The 20,211-nt window shown below is 41.3% G+C and overlaps 1 protein-coding gene across 1 annotated transcript in view; it reads left to right on the top strand.

The window, feature by feature from the left end:
- The window catches only part of APOLD1 (apolipoprotein L domain containing 1), a 60,334-nt gene extending 41,144 nt beyond the window's left edge, over positions 1-19,190 (top strand). The window contains exon 2 of the mRNA XM_069491201.1: positions 16,931-19,190. Coding sequence (XP_069347302.1) covers positions 16,931-17,674 — 744 coding nt within the window. The 3' untranslated portion in view covers positions 17,675-19,190. The remainder of the gene's footprint in view (positions 1-16,930) is intronic.
- The last annotated feature ends 1,021 nt before the right edge of the window (positions 19,191-20,211 follow it).

Here is a 20,211-nt window from a genome sequence, read left to right on the forward strand (position 1 = left end):
AATGTGAATTAGAGACTTCTATTTCTGTTCTGGCTTGTAAGGATCTTAGAAGTCACCACTCTGTCTTAACAAGTAAAAAGCTGAACAAACTGACAAAATTAATAACTCTTCTCTACTCAAATTGGAAAGACAGGAGAATACAGAGAAATCACAACTTACTGGAGCAGAAACCTCTGTGGGAACCAGTGCTGCAGTAGGAAAACTTGAACTGTAATTGATGAATTGCTAGAGACTTCATGTGGACAAGTCTGCAAGATAAAAACATGGGGGACCCAATCATGGGGAGGATCGCACACTTTTGTGAGTTTTACCTCCAGTAGCTCTACCAGGTTCTCACAGTGAAATGTGAAGAAAAATCCTCTTGTGCTTCCAGCGAGGAACGGGGAAAAGGAACCATCTCAGAATCCATAAGAGCATTCTGTTCCTATGAACAAGTTCTGCCTTCAGGAGAAATTATTTAGCCAGAGCTTAACCTGCTGGGGTTTCATAGCCTAACTGATCTGGGGGGAGGGAAATACTCAACTCCAGCCCACTCTTGCCATCCTGTCCCACCTAAGGCAGGGTGACTGAGAAGCACCTTTGATGTTCACAGTCCAGGGGCACAGGCTCACCAAAAGACTGAGACCTAATCACAGGACTATAGAATGCTTCCTCCCCACACCTCCACATTACCACCATGTTTCTAAAATCCTATGTACAACAGTGCCTTTTACCCAGTACATCATGCCTGGGTATCAAGAAAATATTACGAGGCATACTAAAGGGCAAAAAAGACAGTTTGAAGAGACAGAGCAAACATCAGAACCAGATAGATAAAGCAGGGATGTTGGAGTGATCAGACTTAGAATTTAAAACAACGTTAACACTTGAAGGTGCTGACTCGGGAAGGGGAGGAGGGGGAGGAGGGACATATACCTACATGATGGGTGCAACACACACTACCTGGGGAATGGACACGCCTGGAGCTCTGACTTGGGGGGAAAGGCGGTACATGGGCAACGTATGTAACCTGCAATTCTGTATCCCCCATAACAATAAGATGAAATAAAAAAAAAAAGCAAAAAAAACCAACTATGATGATTAATATGCTAAGGGCTCTAAAGGATAAAATAGACAGCATGCAAGAACAGAGGGGACAATATAAGCACAGAGATGGAAATTCTAAGAAAGAACCAAAAGAAATGTAACCATAACAGAAATGAAGACTGTCCTTGATGGGCTTATTAGTATACTGAACATGGGTGAGGAAAAAAATCTTTGAGTTTGAGAATGTCTCAACAGAAAACTTCAAGACTGAAAAGCAAAGAGAAAAAAGACTGAAAAGACCAGAATGTCCAAGAAGTGTAGGACAACTACAAAGGGTGTAACATACATATAATGGGAATACCAGAAGGAGAAGAAAGAGAATAAGGAACAGAAAAAGTATTTTAAACAATACTGTATGAGAATTGCCCCAAACCAATGTCAGACACCAAATCACAGATCCAGGGAGCTCAGAGAACACCAATAAGGGAATAAATGCTTAAAAAAAAAAAACACCAAAAAAACTACATCTAAATATAACATATTCAAACTACAGAAAATTAAAGATAAAGAAAAAATCCTGATGGAAGCCAGGGGTAAAGAATACCTTACCTATAGAGAAACATCTAACTTCTCCTCAGAAAACATACAAACAAGAAGAGAGTGGAGTAAAATATTTAATATGTTGAGGAAAAAAAAAACCCACCAACCTAGAATTCTGTAACTTATTTGAGAACAGCCTGGGTAACATAGTGAGACCTTGTCTCTAAAATGAAAAAATGAATGAATGAATGAAACCACAAAAGCCAAAAAAGAAAAAAGAAAAAAAGGAAAGTGAAAGATAAAAATCGGAACAAAGTTTTACCATTATTTAGGATGCAACAGTAACTCAAATTTGTACATATGAGATTAATATCTGTCCTAGAGAATGAAGAAATGTTCTAAGTTTTCTCTTTATGTTGAAAATTTATTTGCATATTTTCTTTGTAAAAATGAATAACTATTCAAACTAAACATTTCTATCAATAGCAAAAATGGTTTTATTGTCAAATAAAGTACTTCAAAATTTTTTGTAAAAAAATAAAAAAATAGGAACAAATAACAAAGACAACAAATAAAAAATGGTAAAAAAATAGTAGATATTAATCCAACTGTATTAATAATTATTTTGAATGTAAATTATCTAAATGTATTAATACCAGTTAAAAGAAAGAGATTATCAGAGTGGATAAAAAACCAAGACCCAGCCATATGTTGTCTACAGAAAACTCATTTTAAATATAAAGACATAGATTAAAAGTAAATGGATAGAGAAAGATATACCTTGCTAATACTAATCAAAAGAAAGCAGGAGTAGCTATACTAATTTCAGACAGAGCAGATTTCAGAGCAAGGAAACTTTTGGGAAGAATGAGGAACATTACATAATAATAAAGGGATTAGTTCTCCAAGAAGACATAACAATCCTTAATCCAATGTCTGCACTTAACAACAAAGTGTCAAAATATGTGAGGCAAAAATTGATAGAAGTGAAAGCAGAAATAGATGAATCTACTATTATAGATGGAGACTTCAACACCCCTTTCTCAGAAATTGACAAATACAGCAGGCAGAAAATCAGTAAGAACATGGTTGAACTCAACATTATCAATTAACTGGATATAATTGACATCTATTGACAACTTCATCCAATGATAGCAGATTACACATTTTTCTCAAGCTCACATGGAACAATTACCAGATAAACCACATTCTGGGCCATAAAACATACCCTAAGAAAAAATTTTTTTTGAGACAGAGTCTTGTTCTATTGCCCAGGGTAGAGTACAGTGGCATCATCATAGCTCACTGCAACCTCAAACTCCTGGGCTCAAGTGATTCTCCTGTGTCAGCCTCCCAAGCAGCTGAGACTACAGGCATGCACCACTGGACCCGACTAATTTTTCTATTTTTGGTAGAGACAGGGTCTTGCTCTTGCTCAGGCTGGTCTTGAACTCCTGAGATCAAGTGATCCTCCTGCTTTGGCCTGCTGGAGTGCTAGGATTATAGTCATGAGCCACCATGCCCAGCCAACAAATTTAAAAGAATGAAAATCATGCAATGTCTGCTTTCAGACCACAATGGTATTAAACTAGAAGTTAATAAGAGAAAGATAGCTGGAAATCTCAATATACTTGGAGATCAAATAACATACTTCTCGATAACACATGGGTCAAAAAAGAAATCTCAAGACAAATTTAAAAATATTTTGAACTAAATGAAAATGAAAATACAACATATCAAATTTGTAGGATGTGGTAAAATCAGTGCTGAGAGGTATATTTGTAGCATTGGACACATACATTAGAGAAGAAGAAAGATCTAAAATCAATCATCTAAGCTTCCATCTTAGGAAACTAGAAAAATAAGAGCAAATTAAATCTAAAGTAAGCAGAAGGGCCGGGCATGGTGGCTCACGCCTGTAATCCTAGCACTCTGGGAGGCTGAGGCAGGTGGATCATTTGAGCTCAGGAGTTCGAGACCAGCCTGAGCAAGACTGAGACCTCATCTCTACTAAAATAGAAAGAAATTATATGGACAACTAAAAATACATATAGAAAACATTAGCCGGGCATGATGGCACATGCCTGTAGTCCCAGCTACTCAGGAGGCTGAGGCAGGAGGATTGCTTGAGCCCAAGAGTTTGAGGTTTCTGTGAGCTAGGCTGATGCCATGGCACTCTAGCCTGGACAAAAGAGCGAGACTCTGTCTCAAAATAAATAAATAAATAAATAAAAATAAAGTAAGCAGAAGAAAAGAAATAATAAAAATTAGAGCAGAAATCAATTAAATTAAAAATATGAAATCAATAGAGAAAATCAATGAAATCAAAAGTTGGTTCTTTGAAAAGATTAAGAAAAGCAATGAGCCTCTTGCCAGGTTAACTAAGCAAAAAATAGGACACAAATTACTTATATTAGAAATGAAAGAGGGGACATCACTATAAATCTCATACACATTGAAACGAAAATGAAGGCATACTATGAAAAAGTCTATGCCCACAAATTTGATAACCTTGATAAAATGGACCAATTCCTTGAAAGACATAATATACCCAAACTCATACAGGGAGAAATAGACAATCTGAATAGGTCTAAATTGAATCATAATTAATAACCTCCCAAAGCAGGGATTACCAGGCTCAGATGGAGTCCCTAGTGAATTCTACCAAAAGTTTAAGGAAGAAATTATACTAATTTTCTACAATTTCTTTCAGAAAATAGAAGCAGAGGGAATACTTCCTAACTCATTCTATGAGGCGAACATTACCCTAATACCAAAACTAGGCCGAGAAAACAAACTATAGACCAACATCTCTCATGCAACGTAGATGCAAAAATCCTCAACAAAATATTAGCAAATTGAATCCAACGATGTATGAAAAGAATTATACACCATGACCAAGTAGGATTTCTCCAGGTTATGCAAGGCTGGTACAACATTCAAAAATCAATTAATATAATCCATCATATCAACAAGCTAGAGAAGAAAAATCCCATGATCATATCAACAGATACAGAAAAAGCATTTGACAAAATCCAATACCCATTCATGATAAAAACTCCCAGTAAACGAGGTACAGAGGGCAGCTTTCTTACCTTGATTATCTACAAAAAACACTATAGCTAACATCATACTTAATGGTAAAAGCTACAAACTTTCCCAATAAGATCAGGAACAAGGCAAGGACGTCCCCTGTCACTATTCCTTTTCAACAGCATGCTGGAAGTCCTAGCTAATGCAATAAGACAAGACAAGAAAATAAAAGGTATACCAATTGGGAAGGAAGAAACAAAACAGCCTTTTGATAGTCTATGCAGAAAATCTGAAAGAATTGACAAAAAACTCCTGGAAGCAATAAGTGACTATAACATGGCTGCAGGTTACAAGGTTAATATACAAAAGTCAATTGTTTTCTTATATATTAGCAAAGAGCAAGTGGAATTTGAAATTAAATGCACAATACCCTTTGTGTTAGCATCCCCCAAAATGAAATACTTAGGTATAAATCTAACAAAATATGCATAAGATCTGTATGAGGAAAACTACAAAACACTGATGAAAGAAATCAAAGAATTAAATAAATAGAAAGATATTTCATGTCTATGGATAGGAAAACTCAATATTGTCAACATGTCAGTTCTTCCAACTTGATCTTTAGATTCAATGCAATCCCCATTAAGATTCCAGCAAGTTATCTTGTGGATAATGACAAACAGATTCTAAAGTTTATATGGAGAGGCAAAAGACCCAGAGTAGACAACACAGTATTGAAAGAGAAGAACAAAGTTGAAGGACTAACACTACCCAACTTTAATACTTCCCGTAAAGCTACAATAATCAAGACAGTGTGGTATTGGTGAAAGAACAGACAAATAGATTGATGGAACAGAATAGGGAGCCCAAAATAGACCCACATAAATATAGTCAATTGATCTTTGACAAAGGAGCAAAGGCAAGACAATGGAGCAAAGACAGTCTTTTCAAAAACGGTGTTGGAAACTGGACATTCACATGCAAAAAAAAAGAAATAAATGCAGACACAGATCTTACACTCTTCACAAAAATTAACTTAAAATTGGTCACAGGCCTAAATTTAAAACACAAAACTATAAAACTCCTAGAAGATAACAGAAGAAAATCTAGGTCACCCTAGATTTGGGATTGATGATGACTTTTTAGATATAACACCAAAAGTAGAATCCATGAAAGAAAGAATTGATAAGCTGGACTTTACTAACATTAAAAATTTCTTTTCCAAAAGACATTGTGAAGAGAATGAAAAGGCAAGCCACAGACTGTGAGAAAATATTTGCAAGAGACTTATCTAATAAGGGACTATTACTCACAATATACAAAGAAATCTTAAAACTCAACAATAAAAAAGCAACCTCGACCGGGTGCAGTGGCTCACGCCTGTAATCTTAGCATTCTGGGAGGCCGAGGCGGGCAGATCGTTTGAGCTCAGGAGTTCGAGACCAGCCTGAGCAAGAGTGAGACCCCCATCTCTACTAAAAATAGAAAGAAATTATATGGACAGCTAAAAATATATATATAGAAAAAATTAGCCGGGCATGGTGGCACATGCCGGTAGTCCCAGCTACTTGGGAGGCTGAGGCAGGAGGATTGCTTGAGCCCAGGAGTTTGAGGTTGCTGTGAGCTAGGCTGACGCCACGGCACTCTAGCCTGGGCAACAGAGTGAGACTCTGTCTCAAAAAAAAAAAAAAAAAAAGAACCATGTCAAAATTAAAAATAAACAAAAAAAGAAAAAGGAAAAAAAAAGCAACCTGACTGAAAAATGGGGAAAGAACTTAACAGACACCTCGCCAAAGCCACATAAGTACATGAAAATATGCTCCATATTGTATGTCAACAGGAAAATGCAAATTAAAACAGCAATGCGATACCACTATACATCTATTAGAATGATCAAAATCTAGAACACTGACAACACCAAAAGCTGGTAAGGATGTGAAGTCACAGGAACTCTCATTCATTGCTGGAGGGAATGCAAAATGGTACAGCCAGTTTGGAAGACAGTTGGCAGTTTCTCACAAAACTAAACATATTCTTACCATAAGCTATCATATAGCAATCATGCTGCTTGGTATTTACTCAAACGAATTGAAAACACGTGTCTACCAAAAACTTGCATACAGATGTTTATAGCAACTTTATTCGTAATTGCCAAAACTTGGAAGTAACCAAGATGTCCTTCAGGGGGTGAATGGATAAACTGTGGTATATGCAAACAGTGTAATATTATTAAGTGCTAAAGAGCAATCAGCTATGAAGCCATGAGGAAACATGGAGGAAACAAATGCATATTAGTAAGTGAAAGAAACCAATCTTAAAAGGCTACATACTAAATAATTTCAACTCTATGACATTCAGGAAAAGGTAAAACTATGGAGTTGGTAAAAAGATCAGTGGCTGTGGGGTTTAGGGAGAGGGAGGAATAAGTGAAGCACAGATTTTTAGGGCAGTGGAACTACTCTGTATGATGCTGTAACGGTGGACACATGTTAACATCTCTCCAAACCCATAGAACGTACAACACCGAGAGGGAACACTAATGTAAACTGTGGACTTTAGGTCAATGTAGTTTCATCAGTTGCAATATACGTATCAGTCTGTGGGGGGCGGTAACAATGGGAAGCTGTGCATGTGTGGTATATGCGGTATCCTTGTACCTTCCACCCCCTTTTGCTGTGAACCTAATACTGCTCTAAAAAAATAGAGTCTAATAAACAAAAAAAGCAAGATTGGAGGAAAAAATGTGTGTTACCTAAAAAATTATTTTCTTACCTAATTCATAAACAAGTAGAGTTGAAAACCCACTAAAGAAACGATTTATTAAAGAAAAAAGAAAATAACTAGAGCAGTAGTGATCAACTTTCAGGATGTTGGAAGATAAATGCCTTGCTTCATCATACTAGTTAGTGTGAACTGACTGAATTCGATTGAAAATAGCCTTTAAGCAAAGTTTAAAAAGATAATATCCAACATTATCTTGCCTATCAAAGACATGCTAAAAATTAAACTACTCAAGCAGTCTAAAAGTTAGAAAGCTTAAGATTTATTATGCCTCGGTAGATGCAAAACAAGCAGGTGTTATAATCCAGGTTGCAATGACTGTTGTGCATGTCTGAGAACTGGGCAGATAATGACCAAGCCTGGGAAAGGGTCAGACAAAGGTAATTGTTTCCCTGTGTCCTGAGTGATAAGGGAATCTTTATGGCTGCTGAAGGGATGTGGGCTCAGCTGCAGTCTTCCTGGCACTAGAGGAAGAGGCATGTGGTAAACTCGATATTCTGTAATAGGGCCTATGGGGCAAATGATTCCATAGTAGTGATATAAGGTATGTTTCACCCACAGGATCCCAGGTGTTCTGTGCAGGTGTGCACACCTGTGGAGGAGGAAGTGGAGCAAACTCAAACTGCCTTTACTTGATCACATTAGGGAGCCTGGGACAATTAAAGAGCTCCCAGTGCCAGATCTGTCCGTGAGAATAAGCAAGTAAGATTACCAAAGATACCCATCTTTTCCCAGCTAAAAGCAATGATGATAGATTCTCCCTTTAAAAATAAACATCCTATTGTGAAGCACTAATTTGCAAAATTATATTGAATTAAAAACAGGTAAATTGATCAGTGGAATAGATTTTATAGAGGTAGGTGTAAACAATAGTAAAAAATCAATATACGAGAAACCAGCAATAACATTTTTTAATAAAAAGGGATGAAAATTATATCAGTCTGGAGAAGCATTAGCACCCACCATGCACTATAATAAACTCCAGGTGGGCCAAATTAGGTTAAAATGTTTACTGTGGAAAATTTCTTTTTATTTTTCTCAAAGCATCAGTTTCCCTTTCCCTAATATGCCACCCGCACTGTAATTTCCCAGTGTGAAATTTCTTCTCCCCGACTAAATGTAATGTTGGCGAGAGGGTAAAGTTCTCTTACCATCTCCCACTTGGAAGCTGAAGGCAATTCCCTTCCCTCTTCCTCCCCAGCAGAGCCAGTGCCCTTGACCTGAGCTCAGCCACCCAGTGGTCACTCCTAGAACTTTGATTCCTAAGCTGATACAAGGACAAGAGGGAACCGTGGTTGGTCAGTGGCATCCAAACAGGCTATTCCAATGACAAAGCAGCAGCTGTCCTTCCAGTTTCTTGCTTCTCTGGAGCTCCTTGGTCCTTTCCCACTCTTAGCACATTCCCTCAGACTCATAGCAGTAATTTGCTTATATTAGCCAGAGTGAGATTCTTACTACATATTGTGTATCCTTTATCAGAAAGGCTTGGGACTAGAAGTGATTTGGATTTTGGATTTTGGCATATTTGCATTATATACTTACTGATTGAGCACCTGTCATCCGAAAATCCAAAATCCAAAATGCTCTAATGAGTATTTCCTTTGAGCATCATGTTGGTGCTCAAAAAGTTTTAGATTTTGGAGCATTTTGGATTTTAGATTAGGGATACTCAACCCCTCAACCTGTATATCCAGATGAAGACTGCAATTGCAAAGAAACAACTGAGGAGGTAGAGGGAATATGGGATGGTTGGTGGTGTCACAGTTCATCTTGGAATATCTTCTCTGTAGGGAGAGCACTCTGACCATGGTCTGATGGTTTACGTTTCTTCCTCTTGCCTCCCGCCATGGGAGGAGTATAGTTCCCCATCTCTTTGGTGTTGGGTTGGCCAGGTGACTTGATTGACCAATAGAATGTAAGTTGATATGATGGGTACCATGTCTGAGCAGAAGCTTTAAGGATGATCAGCCAATTTTGCTTCCAAAACATATTCTGTACTTTATCCAGTCTATTCTATCCCATGAACACTGTCCAAATCCATGATAATCTCTCTCAGCTACTTTGATAACTTTTTAAATTATCTCGTGGCTTTTAGTTGTGTACCTCTGAAAAGTCCCCTTCACACAACCGTCAGTGATGTCAAACCTAACCCTGTAAGGCCACAGACGAATGCCTCCAATGGCTCTCTCTCCCCCAGATGGCATTTGAGAGCCGTCATGACTTGGCTTCTGCACGCACCCTCAGCCTCTCCCCTAGGCATTCCCAGCTTCCCACTTTATGTTCAGCAATACTAAACTGCCTGAAGCCTCCTGAACACTCCTGCATGCCTTTGTCCATCCTGTTCCTTTGTCTAGCCTGCCCTCCTCTCCCGCTTGACTTTTTTTTTTTTTTTTTAAGAGAGATAGGATCTCATTTTCTCATCCAGGTTGGAGTGCAGTGGTGCAATCATAGCTCACTGCAGCCTTGAAATCCTGGGCTCAAGTGGTCCTCCTGCCTCAGCCGCCGAGTAGCTTGGACTACAGGCACACACTACCACACCCGGCATCTCTCCTAATTTCTGTCCAAATAACTTCTGTTAAACTCTCAAGCTCAGTATCAGTGCTTCCAGAAAGTCTTTGCTAGTACTTCCTAGGCCTGCATTTTCCCTGTGCTTCCTCAGCACCTGCACATGTCTCTGACACTTTCGTCTATTTAAATGATTTGCTCCCTCTCTTTGTCTTCCAATAGATTGCCATCTCCTGGAGGGCAGGGATTATATCTTATTTAGCTTTTTATCCTGAGAATCTAGCATAACATCTGGTACACAGTAGGTATTCAATATACATTTGTGGAGATGAAACAGACCAAATTAAACATTAATATAAGAAAACTCTGAGTTGTCACAAAACCTTCTGCTGCTATTCTTACAAAGCTGATGGCGTTATAAATTGGTTCCTCTGGAAAGCAACACAGCAACATGGAACAAAAACTATGAAGATGGTCATTCTCCTTCTTTGGGTATTTTCCCATTTGTGAATACTCCTGGAAGAAATAATTCAAAGGAGAAAAATGCACACAGATGTCCTGGCAACCCTAGTTATAACAGTGAGAAAACCTGGAAGCAATCCAAGTGTCTAACAGGGAAATGACTAAGCAAACAATGGGATTATTACATAGCTATTAAAAAATGACAAAGGTGAGGATTATGTCAACATAGAGAAGTGTGTATCTGCAGGAATGTTAAGTGGAAAAAAGAACACAGACTAGTGTTTAAACACTAGTGTTTAAGGATGTGTGTCTGTATTAACAAAGATTGGAGCCCAATTTGGAGAAATGAAAATGGCTAGAGTTCCGTATTCACTGGGTCTTTTCTCCTGTGCAGATCCATGAATTTTTGACAATAACAGTTGAGATTCCATGCAATATAGCTACACTGAAAGTTTTCTGCAGTATAAGTATTCCAAGTTATACCAGACTGTATATTCCAAGGAATAATTTAATGCTAAATTCTTATAAAATTAGTACAAAAATAATGACAGTTCTTCAAGTCAACAAAACAGATTTTTTTAGTTAAATTCAACAGGCAACTATGAGAGCTTAACTACGTAGAGGACTTACATTCTTGTGAAATTCACAAAAAAAATGAGCAAAATCCTCAGATGAATATGTGTTATTATTTTAGTTTACTTTCTGTTTTTTTGGGGACTGTACATATTATAACAGATTACAAAGGAAAGTCTGGAAGACCTTTGGACTAAACCTCACATTCACAAATTGTCTCAATTTTATATTTTTGATATTGTCTCCAAAAGAGGTCCTACGTATAGTCACTGAGATATACTAATAAATAGTAAAAGGAAAAAGTCATCATCAGCTAACTCTAAACTTGTGCCACTTTACCACTGTAGTGCACTGTGAATTAATATTTTTAGAAATCCTGTGATTATATTGTGAATAGCAAAATATTGACATTATAAGACATATTACATTGCAATTAAAAGAAATAAACCATATTTTTTATATCCTGCCTTAGAATTTCTTTTATTTTTTTTATTTATTTTTTTATTTTTATTTATTTATTATTTTTTTTGAGACAGAGTCTCACTCTGTTGCCCAGGCTAGAGTGAGTGCTGTGGCGTTAGCCTAGCTCACAGCAACCTCAAACTCCTGAGCTCAAGCGATCCTCCTGTCTCAGTCTCCCGAGTAGCTGGGACTACAGGCATGCACCACCATGCCCGGCTAATTTTTTTTCTATATATATTTTTAGCTGTCCATATAATTTCTTTCTATTTTTAGTAGAGATGGGGTCTCGCTCTTGCTCAGGCTGGTCTCGAACTTCTGAGCTCAAACGATCCGCCCACTTCGGCCTCCCAGAGTGCTAGGATTACAGGCGTGAGCCACCGCGCCCGGCCTAGAATTTCTTCATTTTTAAAAATTCACTGCTGGCCGGGCGCGGTGGCTCACGCCTGTAATCCTAGCACTCTGGGAGGCCGAGGCGGGTGGATCGCTCAAGGTCAGGAGTTCGAGACCAGCCTGAGCAAGAGCGAGACCCCGTCTCTACTAAAAAAAAAAAAAAAAAAAAAAAAATTCACTGAGAGCCTCAAAGAGTGGAGGTGGCCCAGGCCTCTGGGAAGCCCTGAGCATAAACATCACTTTATCTTTAAAATGTGATAGTTTTAAGTGTGTGTCTAAAACTAATGGGTTGTTAATAACTTAACTATATAAACACCTAACTAACACACTCCTGTCTATTAGCCTTGCTGTTTTGCTGCTGTGTAACCAGTGGTCAGAATATCACCAGCTTCTAGAGCAGTGGTTCACAGCTGCAGGTCAGAATCACCTGCATTCTCCCAGACCCCACTCCAAACCTCCCAAATTAGACTCTCTAGGGCTGGGTCCTGGGCATTCCTATGCTTAAAAAACTCTTGACCATTCTTCCTTCCTGCACTGAATTTCCATACAGTTCTAGGAACCAGAATTCAAGCTAGTACTGTTAGTGCTATAGTTCATCTCCAGCAAGAATTAACAGATCTGTTGGCAGGTGCCGTGGCTCATGCCTGTAATTCTAGCACTTTGGGAGGCCAAGGCAGGAAGATCATCTGAAGCCAGGAGTTTGAGACCAGCCTGGACAACATAGTGAGACTCCTCTCTCTGAAAAAAAAAAAATTAAAAATTGCCAGGTGTGGTGGTATGTGCCTATAGTCCCAGCTACTTGGGAGTCTGAGGCAGGAGGATCACTTGATCCCAGGAGTTTGAGGCTTCAGTGAGCTATGACTGTGCCACTGCACTCTAACCTGGGTGACAGAGCAAGATGCTGTCTCAAAAAAAAAAAGAGTTCAACATATCTGAAGGCCAGTAGGCTAGTTTGAGGACCAATCATCATTTTCAGTGTAGTCTCTGTGGGGTGATGTGTTACAAGTGCCCGACAAACAATTTAGCAAAGAAGTTTGAGGACATAGTTCACAGATTTTTTTTTTGTTGGGGGGGGATGGCCCACATAGAACTTTTTTTTTTGTTTTGTTTTTTTTTGAGACAGAGTCTCACTCTGTTGCCCAGGCTAGAGTGAGTGCCGTGGCGTCAGCCTAGCTCACAGCAACCTCAAACTCCCGGGCTCAAGCGATCCTCCTGCCTCTGCCTCCCAAGTAGCTGGGACTACAGGCATGCACCACCATGCCCAGCTAATTTTTTCTATATATATTTTTAGCTGTCCATATAATTTCTTTCTATTTTTAGTAGAGATGGGGTCTCGCTCTTGCTCAGGCTGGTCTCGAACTCCTGAGCTTAAACGATCCGCCCACCTCGGCCTCCCAGAGTGCTAGGATTACAGGCGTGAGCCACCGCGCCCGGCCCACATAGAACTTTTGATCAAAGTACCTTCAATTGTTCCTCAAATTTCTAATTGTGCCTTACTATATGAAATAAACAAATGCTGAATTGCAAGTGTTAAGTTCAAGTGTCAGTTCTTGCAAATAATGTGAAGTACTAGGTTTTTATGGGCAGTAAAACTTCGACTAGCTCAAACTGTCAAATAACTCAATTTTTTCCCCCATAAAGAGGCAACTATGAGGAAAATAAGTTTTCAACACAGAGAAAAAAACAAATTCCTGGATATGGGCTGAGGTCGGTGCACATGCTGTGCATTCTCCCACACCCCTAGTTCGTCATCCTAGTAATCCTTCCGTACTGTGGTACCCATGCTCTGAAGAGCATTCCCAGCAAAATTCCTCGCCCGTAAAATAAATATTTAATGTGTTTCTCTACACCCAAACACACAGGACAGTGTCCAGGGAAGTCAGAGGAGCATGTGCCAACTTAAGAACAAGAATATGGTGGCTCACGCCTGTAATCCTAGCACTCTGGGAGGCTGAGGCGGGAGGATCACTCAAGGTCAGGAGTTCAAGACCAGCCTGAGCAAGAGCAAGACCCTGTCTCTACTAAAAATAGAAAGAAATGATTTGGACAGCTAAAAATATATATAGAAAAAAAATTAGCTGGACATGGTGGCGCATGCCTGTAGTCCCAGCTACTTGGGAGGCTGAGGTAGAAGGATTGCTTAAGCACAGGAGTTTGAGGTTGCTGTGAGCTAGGCTGACGCCACAGCACTCTAGCCCAGGCAACAGAGGGAGACTCTGTCTCAAAAAAAAAAAAAAAAACAACAAAAAAAAAACCCAAGAATATGATCCCTCTTTGTCCCCAATTCACCGTGGCTCCCATCCCATTTGGAGTGACTGTGTCTCTGTAGACAGAGGAAGGTACTCTTTCACTTCTAACCTCAGAAATGCAGGTAGATGCCCAAGACATCTTGATCGAGGTTATATTTATTCTTTGAAGAGCTGTAACCAGAATATTTGGACATGAACCAAATTCAGAATAATCACGTTCAAAAGGCCTGTGGTTGTGAGTAGTAGCAAATGGTGTTGTGTTGATAAATACAAAGTATAGTCATAAAGGTGGGGGATTTAATCATTAATAATCCAGAATGATATGACTGTTAAAGCTTTCCAAAGGAATCAGAGAATTGAGGCAATCATCACGTAAGTGAGAAATCAAGGTGGCCTTCCTTATCTGAAGTCGAGAGTGCTAGAAGGGGCCGTGTGTTAGGATGTGCCGCCCTGCAGTAAGACTGAGTTCCCAGGCTGATCTCCAACCACCTCTGCCTGCCCCGGAGATATCTACCCTCCATGTGATCTGGTCCGTGGCGAGTCCACAGATGCTACGCTCATTTTTCCCTCCTGAATTATCAAAATAATTGCCCTTCAGCCTACATTTCACTAACCTGTGGATAGAATCCATTCATTTATCTGTCACATGGGCGACAATTGCTACTTCAAACGAAAACCCAGGGAGTTGAATCCCCACTGCTGTTGCAAGTGTATAATTAGGTCCTTGCACAGCCTGACCTCACTGATTTTTCTGACGCATGTGGCCTGCAATGTGCCCTTTCTGAGACCTCCAGTGTCTTCTGCACAGCTGGAGATGCCCAGAGCTGCATGCAGCACTTCCCGTGGGTGTGGCCTTGCATTTTTAAGCCTGCGTGTACCTGTCACATATTGAATGGATCACACGCTTCAACCACGCACAGACTCACAAGGCTTTTAAAAGTACACACGTGAACTATGAGTGGCTATATCAGATACAAGAAAGTTTCCCATCCCCTCGTTTATCTTTTAAAAATGACTTTGTAACGGTGGCCCCTCAAGAAACATTACAACTGGTCAGCCTGGGGTGTGTTTGAAGGCCTCCCAATCACGTCATGAGCTATTCCAGGAGAGGAAAGGCAGGGTATCCCCCCTGGGAGAATGACAACACACTCGTTTCAAGTTGGGGAAGAGCCTGTGGTTCTCTTCCTGCGTTTGGGGGAAAACGAACACACAATGTTCATTTCCTAAATATGGGATGTGCTGTGCTGGCAGGTCATTTTCCACCATGTCACATCCTTCTGGCCTAAGGCAGCAGGGGCCAGGACAGGAAATGGCAAATTCTCAGAATGAGACAAGGTTTTCCCAGGGCAGCCATTGGTCCTCTGAAACTATAAAGCACGCTCATCCAGAAACGGCCTCAGAGTTTTCTTTCCTGGAGGCAGCCAGAAGTGAATGGTAAGTGGGAAGCCTTGAGGCATAATAATGGGGTTGTGTCCTTACTCCGTTATATATTTGGGATGACTTTTTCTCATTTTCTCTTTTTACCTGGGAAACTTATTACTGGTGGGTTGGATTATGGAGGAATGCAAGGAAAATGAAGAATCAAGTCTAAGATGAGGTTTGCACTATTCATTCTAACAGGGCTATTGATTCTAAGACTAGGTTCTGTGAAGAATCGGCTGCATCTGGAACATGTCTGTGTTTCAATTCCCTCATCTTCCAGATGGGAATAATGATTTCTGCCCTATCTCACAGTTTTGCAATGCTCTATTTCTTTGGTGTATTTGCCACTTTTAAGACATTGCTAATAATGATGAGTACAGTGGATATGAAGGTGGGAATCTCTGGCAACTAGGAAGGATGTACTTTTATCCCCAAGATATAAAGTTCTCTCTTTCTAGTCATCTTCAATTGGTTTCAATGGAATTTGGCACAAGGTAGCCCTCAGTGAGGTGAAGAACAAGAATTCTGGCCACTTTATTTTATTCAGCTGTTATTCATTTTTTTAAGGAAGCTTTCATAACAAAGAGACATAGTGGTATTAATTTAATGTAATTTAATTGTAAGCAACCATCAGAGATTGAGATTTCTGAAGACTAGAAGAGCCCTAGTTAGAATAAATAGTGCTAGTTAGAATGAATAGCCCTAGTTAGAATGAATACTGCAAACCTCATCCCAGGCTTGCTTCTAAGATAAGAACCTGGAAGAATGGCAAGCAGAAAAGTTGCTTCAGGCAAGCATCTAACTTAGAAAGATTAGTTTCTTCTATTTGATAGACCATACTACTTTTGAGGTTTTGGTGACTTGGCTTTTTCACTTATCAGAGAAAGGGAGAGAGAGCAAACTGTGTTGCAAAACTCCTAGGATCCAAATCTTCATATAATGAAAGAGCTTTGTAAACTGTACAACCTACCACTTGGAAAGTGTTCTCTTTCCACCAGAGCAAAGCCCTCAGTATTGGAGGAGCCTTCTAATATTCCCCAGCCCTGTTAAAATCTTCTTTAACGGCATAGCTAGGGGCTGTGGCTTATGCCTGTAATCCCAGTTACTCCAGAGGCCGAGGCAAGAGGATCACTTGAGTCCAGGGATTCGAGACCAGCCTGGGCAACATCGCGAGACCCTCATCTCTTTAAAAAAAAAAAAAAAAAAAATCTTATTTAACAGATAATGACGCCCATTGCTAGCGTTCCCTGGGAGAGAAGCAGAAGATATTTCCATATGCGGATGTAAGGTCCTGGGAACTTGTGGGACTAGTCCCAGATCCCAGAACCGGTCTTTGTGAACTTGACACATGACCCACTGGGAATGGACCCGTTTCCCGTGGCGTGACAGTAGCAGGTCTGTTTAACTCTGGAGGACTCCTGCCTGCGCATGGGAAGCGCGAGGGGCCGCGGAGACTCCGGGCTAATTGCGTGTCTGTGTCCCCGCAGGGCATGGAGAGGACGGCGGCCGCGGAGCAGCCGGGCGCGGACGCGCTGCGGCGCTTCCAGGGGCTGCTGCTGGACCGGCGCGGCCGGCTGCACGGCCAGGTGCTGCGCCTGCGCGAGGTGGCCCGGCGCCTGGAGCGCCTCCGCCGGCGCTCCCTGGCGGCCAACGTGGCGGGCAGCTCGCTCAGCGCCGCGGGCGCCGTCGCCGCCATCGTGGGACTCTCGCTCAGCCCGGTCACCCTGGGGGCCTCGCTGTTGGCGTCGGCCGTGGGGCTGGGGGTGGCCACAGCCGGCGGGGCTGTCACCATCACGTCCGACCTCTCCCTGATCTTTTGCAACTCCCGGGAGCTGCGGAGGGTGCAGGAGATCGCGGCCACCTGCCAGGACCAGATGCGCGAGATCCTGCGCGGCCTCGAGTTCCTCTGCCGCTGGCAGGGCTGCGGGGACCGCCAGCTGCTGCAGTGCGGGAGGAACGCCTCCATCGCCCTGTACAACTCTGTCTACTTCATCGTCTTCTTCGGCTCCCGTGGCTTCCTCATCCCCAGGCGGGCCGAGGGCGCCACCAAGGTTAGCCAGGCCGTGCTGAAGGCCAAGATTCAGAAACTGGCCGAGAGCCTGGAGTCCTGCACGGGGGCTCTGGACGAACTCAGTGAGCAGCTGGAGTCCCGGGTCCAGCTCTGCACCAAGTCCGGCCGTGGCCGCGACCTCAAGAGCTCTGCTGACCAGCCCGCGGGGCTGTTTTTCTGAGAACATCCTTTGCCCCCAGTGACCGAGGCCAGAAACCATCCCCATGGGATGCTCCAGATTTGCAGCTCCCTCAGGAAAACGCCAAGTCGGGTTAGAAGCTGAAAGCAAAGGATGAGAAAAACTGTTCTTGAAGTGGGTGGGTCCCCACAGCCCTTTTTCTCCCATCACTGTGACATCCTGCCTGGGCTTGAGTGCTGGGGACTTTTCACTTGTGTCATCTTAGTGCAGTGTGTGACCTGAAAACTCTTTTTCCTTTATCACAACCTTTCTGTCTTCACACAGCTGGGCAGGCACTTCTGTTTTAAAGTTACTCTGGTGTCCCCGCCCCTGCCTCCTTGTTTTGAGCTGAAGCTGGAGAGGGTGCCACCCTCTGGCTGCTCTCCAAGTCCCACTAGGCTTTGAAGTCCTCAAAATGCCCGTGGGAGGAGACACTGCTTTAAAACCTGTCTTCCAGAGTTTCTGATACAAAGAACTCCAGAATCCAGAGCAAACAGACCCCCTCTGAACTCTGTAGGAGCGTTCAGGTCCCAGAGGAGGCCTCGGTGCTGATGTGCCTTCTTCTTCCCTGTCCTTTCAGTGCACTCACGCAGGTCCAGCCTGGGTATGAGTGGCCCTCTCCTGGGTGGCTTCCTGTCCAGGCTCCAGGGACTCTGGGAGGGAAGCCAACCAAACCGTCACCTAAGTCCTGCCCCCGTCGTTTGAAGAAGCTGAGGCCAAGAAAGAGGAAACGATTAACAGCTTCGTTTACTGACCAAGACCTTGGGTAGAGAAGAGAGCAGTGGGTTTTGAGTTAGACAGTCCTGGGTTTATCATAGGTTTTGTCACCACTCTATGAGCTTGGCCACCTATCTCTCTGACCTTCTGTAAAACAGAGATGATAAAAAGCTCACCCTGTTGTGAGGTGTTAAGTGAAACAAAGTGCCTAGCACGTTGTGTGGCCCACAAAACGTAGTCCCTGAATTGTCAAATTAGCGTCAGGCGCGAACTTGTTAGAAAGGCAAATTCTTGGACTTGACCTCTGATTTATGGAAACAGAAACTGTGGATGTTGGGCCCAGCAATGTGAGTTTAAACAAGTTCTCTGGGTGATTCTGATGCTCACTAAGGTTTGAAAATCACTGCAAGAAACGTTAATTTCTGATCCCCTCAATGAGCCTTCATGAAGTCTCACGGCTTCTCTAGGGGCTCCGTGGTCTTCTGAGTCATTCACAGAAGGTCACGGACAGGCTGTGTCCCAGAAGCCACAGAAAGAAAGAACGTGTTTGTGTGTGAGTGTGTGTGTGTGTGTGTGTGTGTGTGTGTGAATGCATCCTGGGGCCATGTTTCACCGTATGATCTAAGGGATGTTATAACATAATAAACCCTATAGAGGGCAGTGTTGTCCACTCATTGTAGAAACTGGTACAAAAGGAATGTGAACTTATCTAAAATTGACCTTTCTCTTTCTCTCTTATCTTCTCTGAAAACCACCAGTCCATGTATTTTTTATTTATTTTGAGTTTGTAATTTAATTACTGTTTGTTATTTGCATTTAATTTTATTTAACCACCGCATTTAGAAATAATAAGAATAGCAAGTTTCTGAATCGGAGGCTATGAGGCTCTTTTCAAGAGATGAGATTGAGTTTGACTTCCTAAGGCTGGGCATGAGCTGGAAAGAGCATTGCTTTTCTTGACCAAGTCTCTCTCCTTTAGGGGGGATTTCTTTTTCTCTAGTGTTTTAAGTGATCCTTTTAAGTAAGTGTGGGGAGTTCTGAATAGAGAGACCAGGAGCTGAGTTTAAGCTTGTAATGGAGGCTAGAATCGTGGGCTATATAAATGATGAAGCATATTTATCCTGAAGGTACTTTGCCAGAAGATAACTCTTGATCTTGAAAGAGAACCTATTTAGTTCAGGGGAAAAAAAAAATTAGAGGCATATGAAGGAAGCACTTAGACCTTGGAAGCCTGATGTCTTATGAAGTTAGGTCGTATGGGTGATGAACAAAATAGCTTGTCTTATGGTGGTGTTGTGATATATTTTCACTTTGGGGTCTGTAAAAAAATTGTCAGCTATGTCTAAGAAAATGTTTATGATTTCTTCAATTTCTATTCTTAATAACTGACTGTAATGTTGAAAAATAAGTTGTTAAGTCTTTGGGACCACACATAAAAAACTTGTCTGTTATTTAATTATTTAATATGCTATACCTCCACCTAGTCTACTCCCATGCTTCCCAATGATGGCAGTGTGTCTGAGAAAGTATAATTTTAGCACTGGGGGTGGGGAAGGTAGGAATTGGTGTTTTTATATTTATTTTTTCTATAAATTGCAATTGGTCTGTATCTTGGTTTATTTTGAAATTGATATTGGTATCTTTTTAATCTGGGTCATTTTCTAGACTGCCTTGCACAGATGTTGGCATTTTAGATTACCAGAATGTACTTCACATAGTCATTTGTGTTATGTCACAAAGGTACCATTATTCTCTAATGCCATCTTTTATTAATGCTTAAGTTTAAATTGTATTCTTCCAATGCCTGAGCTATTCCCTAGAAA

The sequence above is a fragment of the Eulemur rufifrons genome, chromosome 16 (genome assembly GCF_041146395.1).
Source record: "Eulemur rufifrons isolate Redbay chromosome 16, OSU_ERuf_1, whole genome shotgun sequence".
NCBI classification, from domain to species: Eukaryota; Metazoa; Chordata; class Mammalia; order Primates; family Lemuridae; genus Eulemur; species Eulemur rufifrons.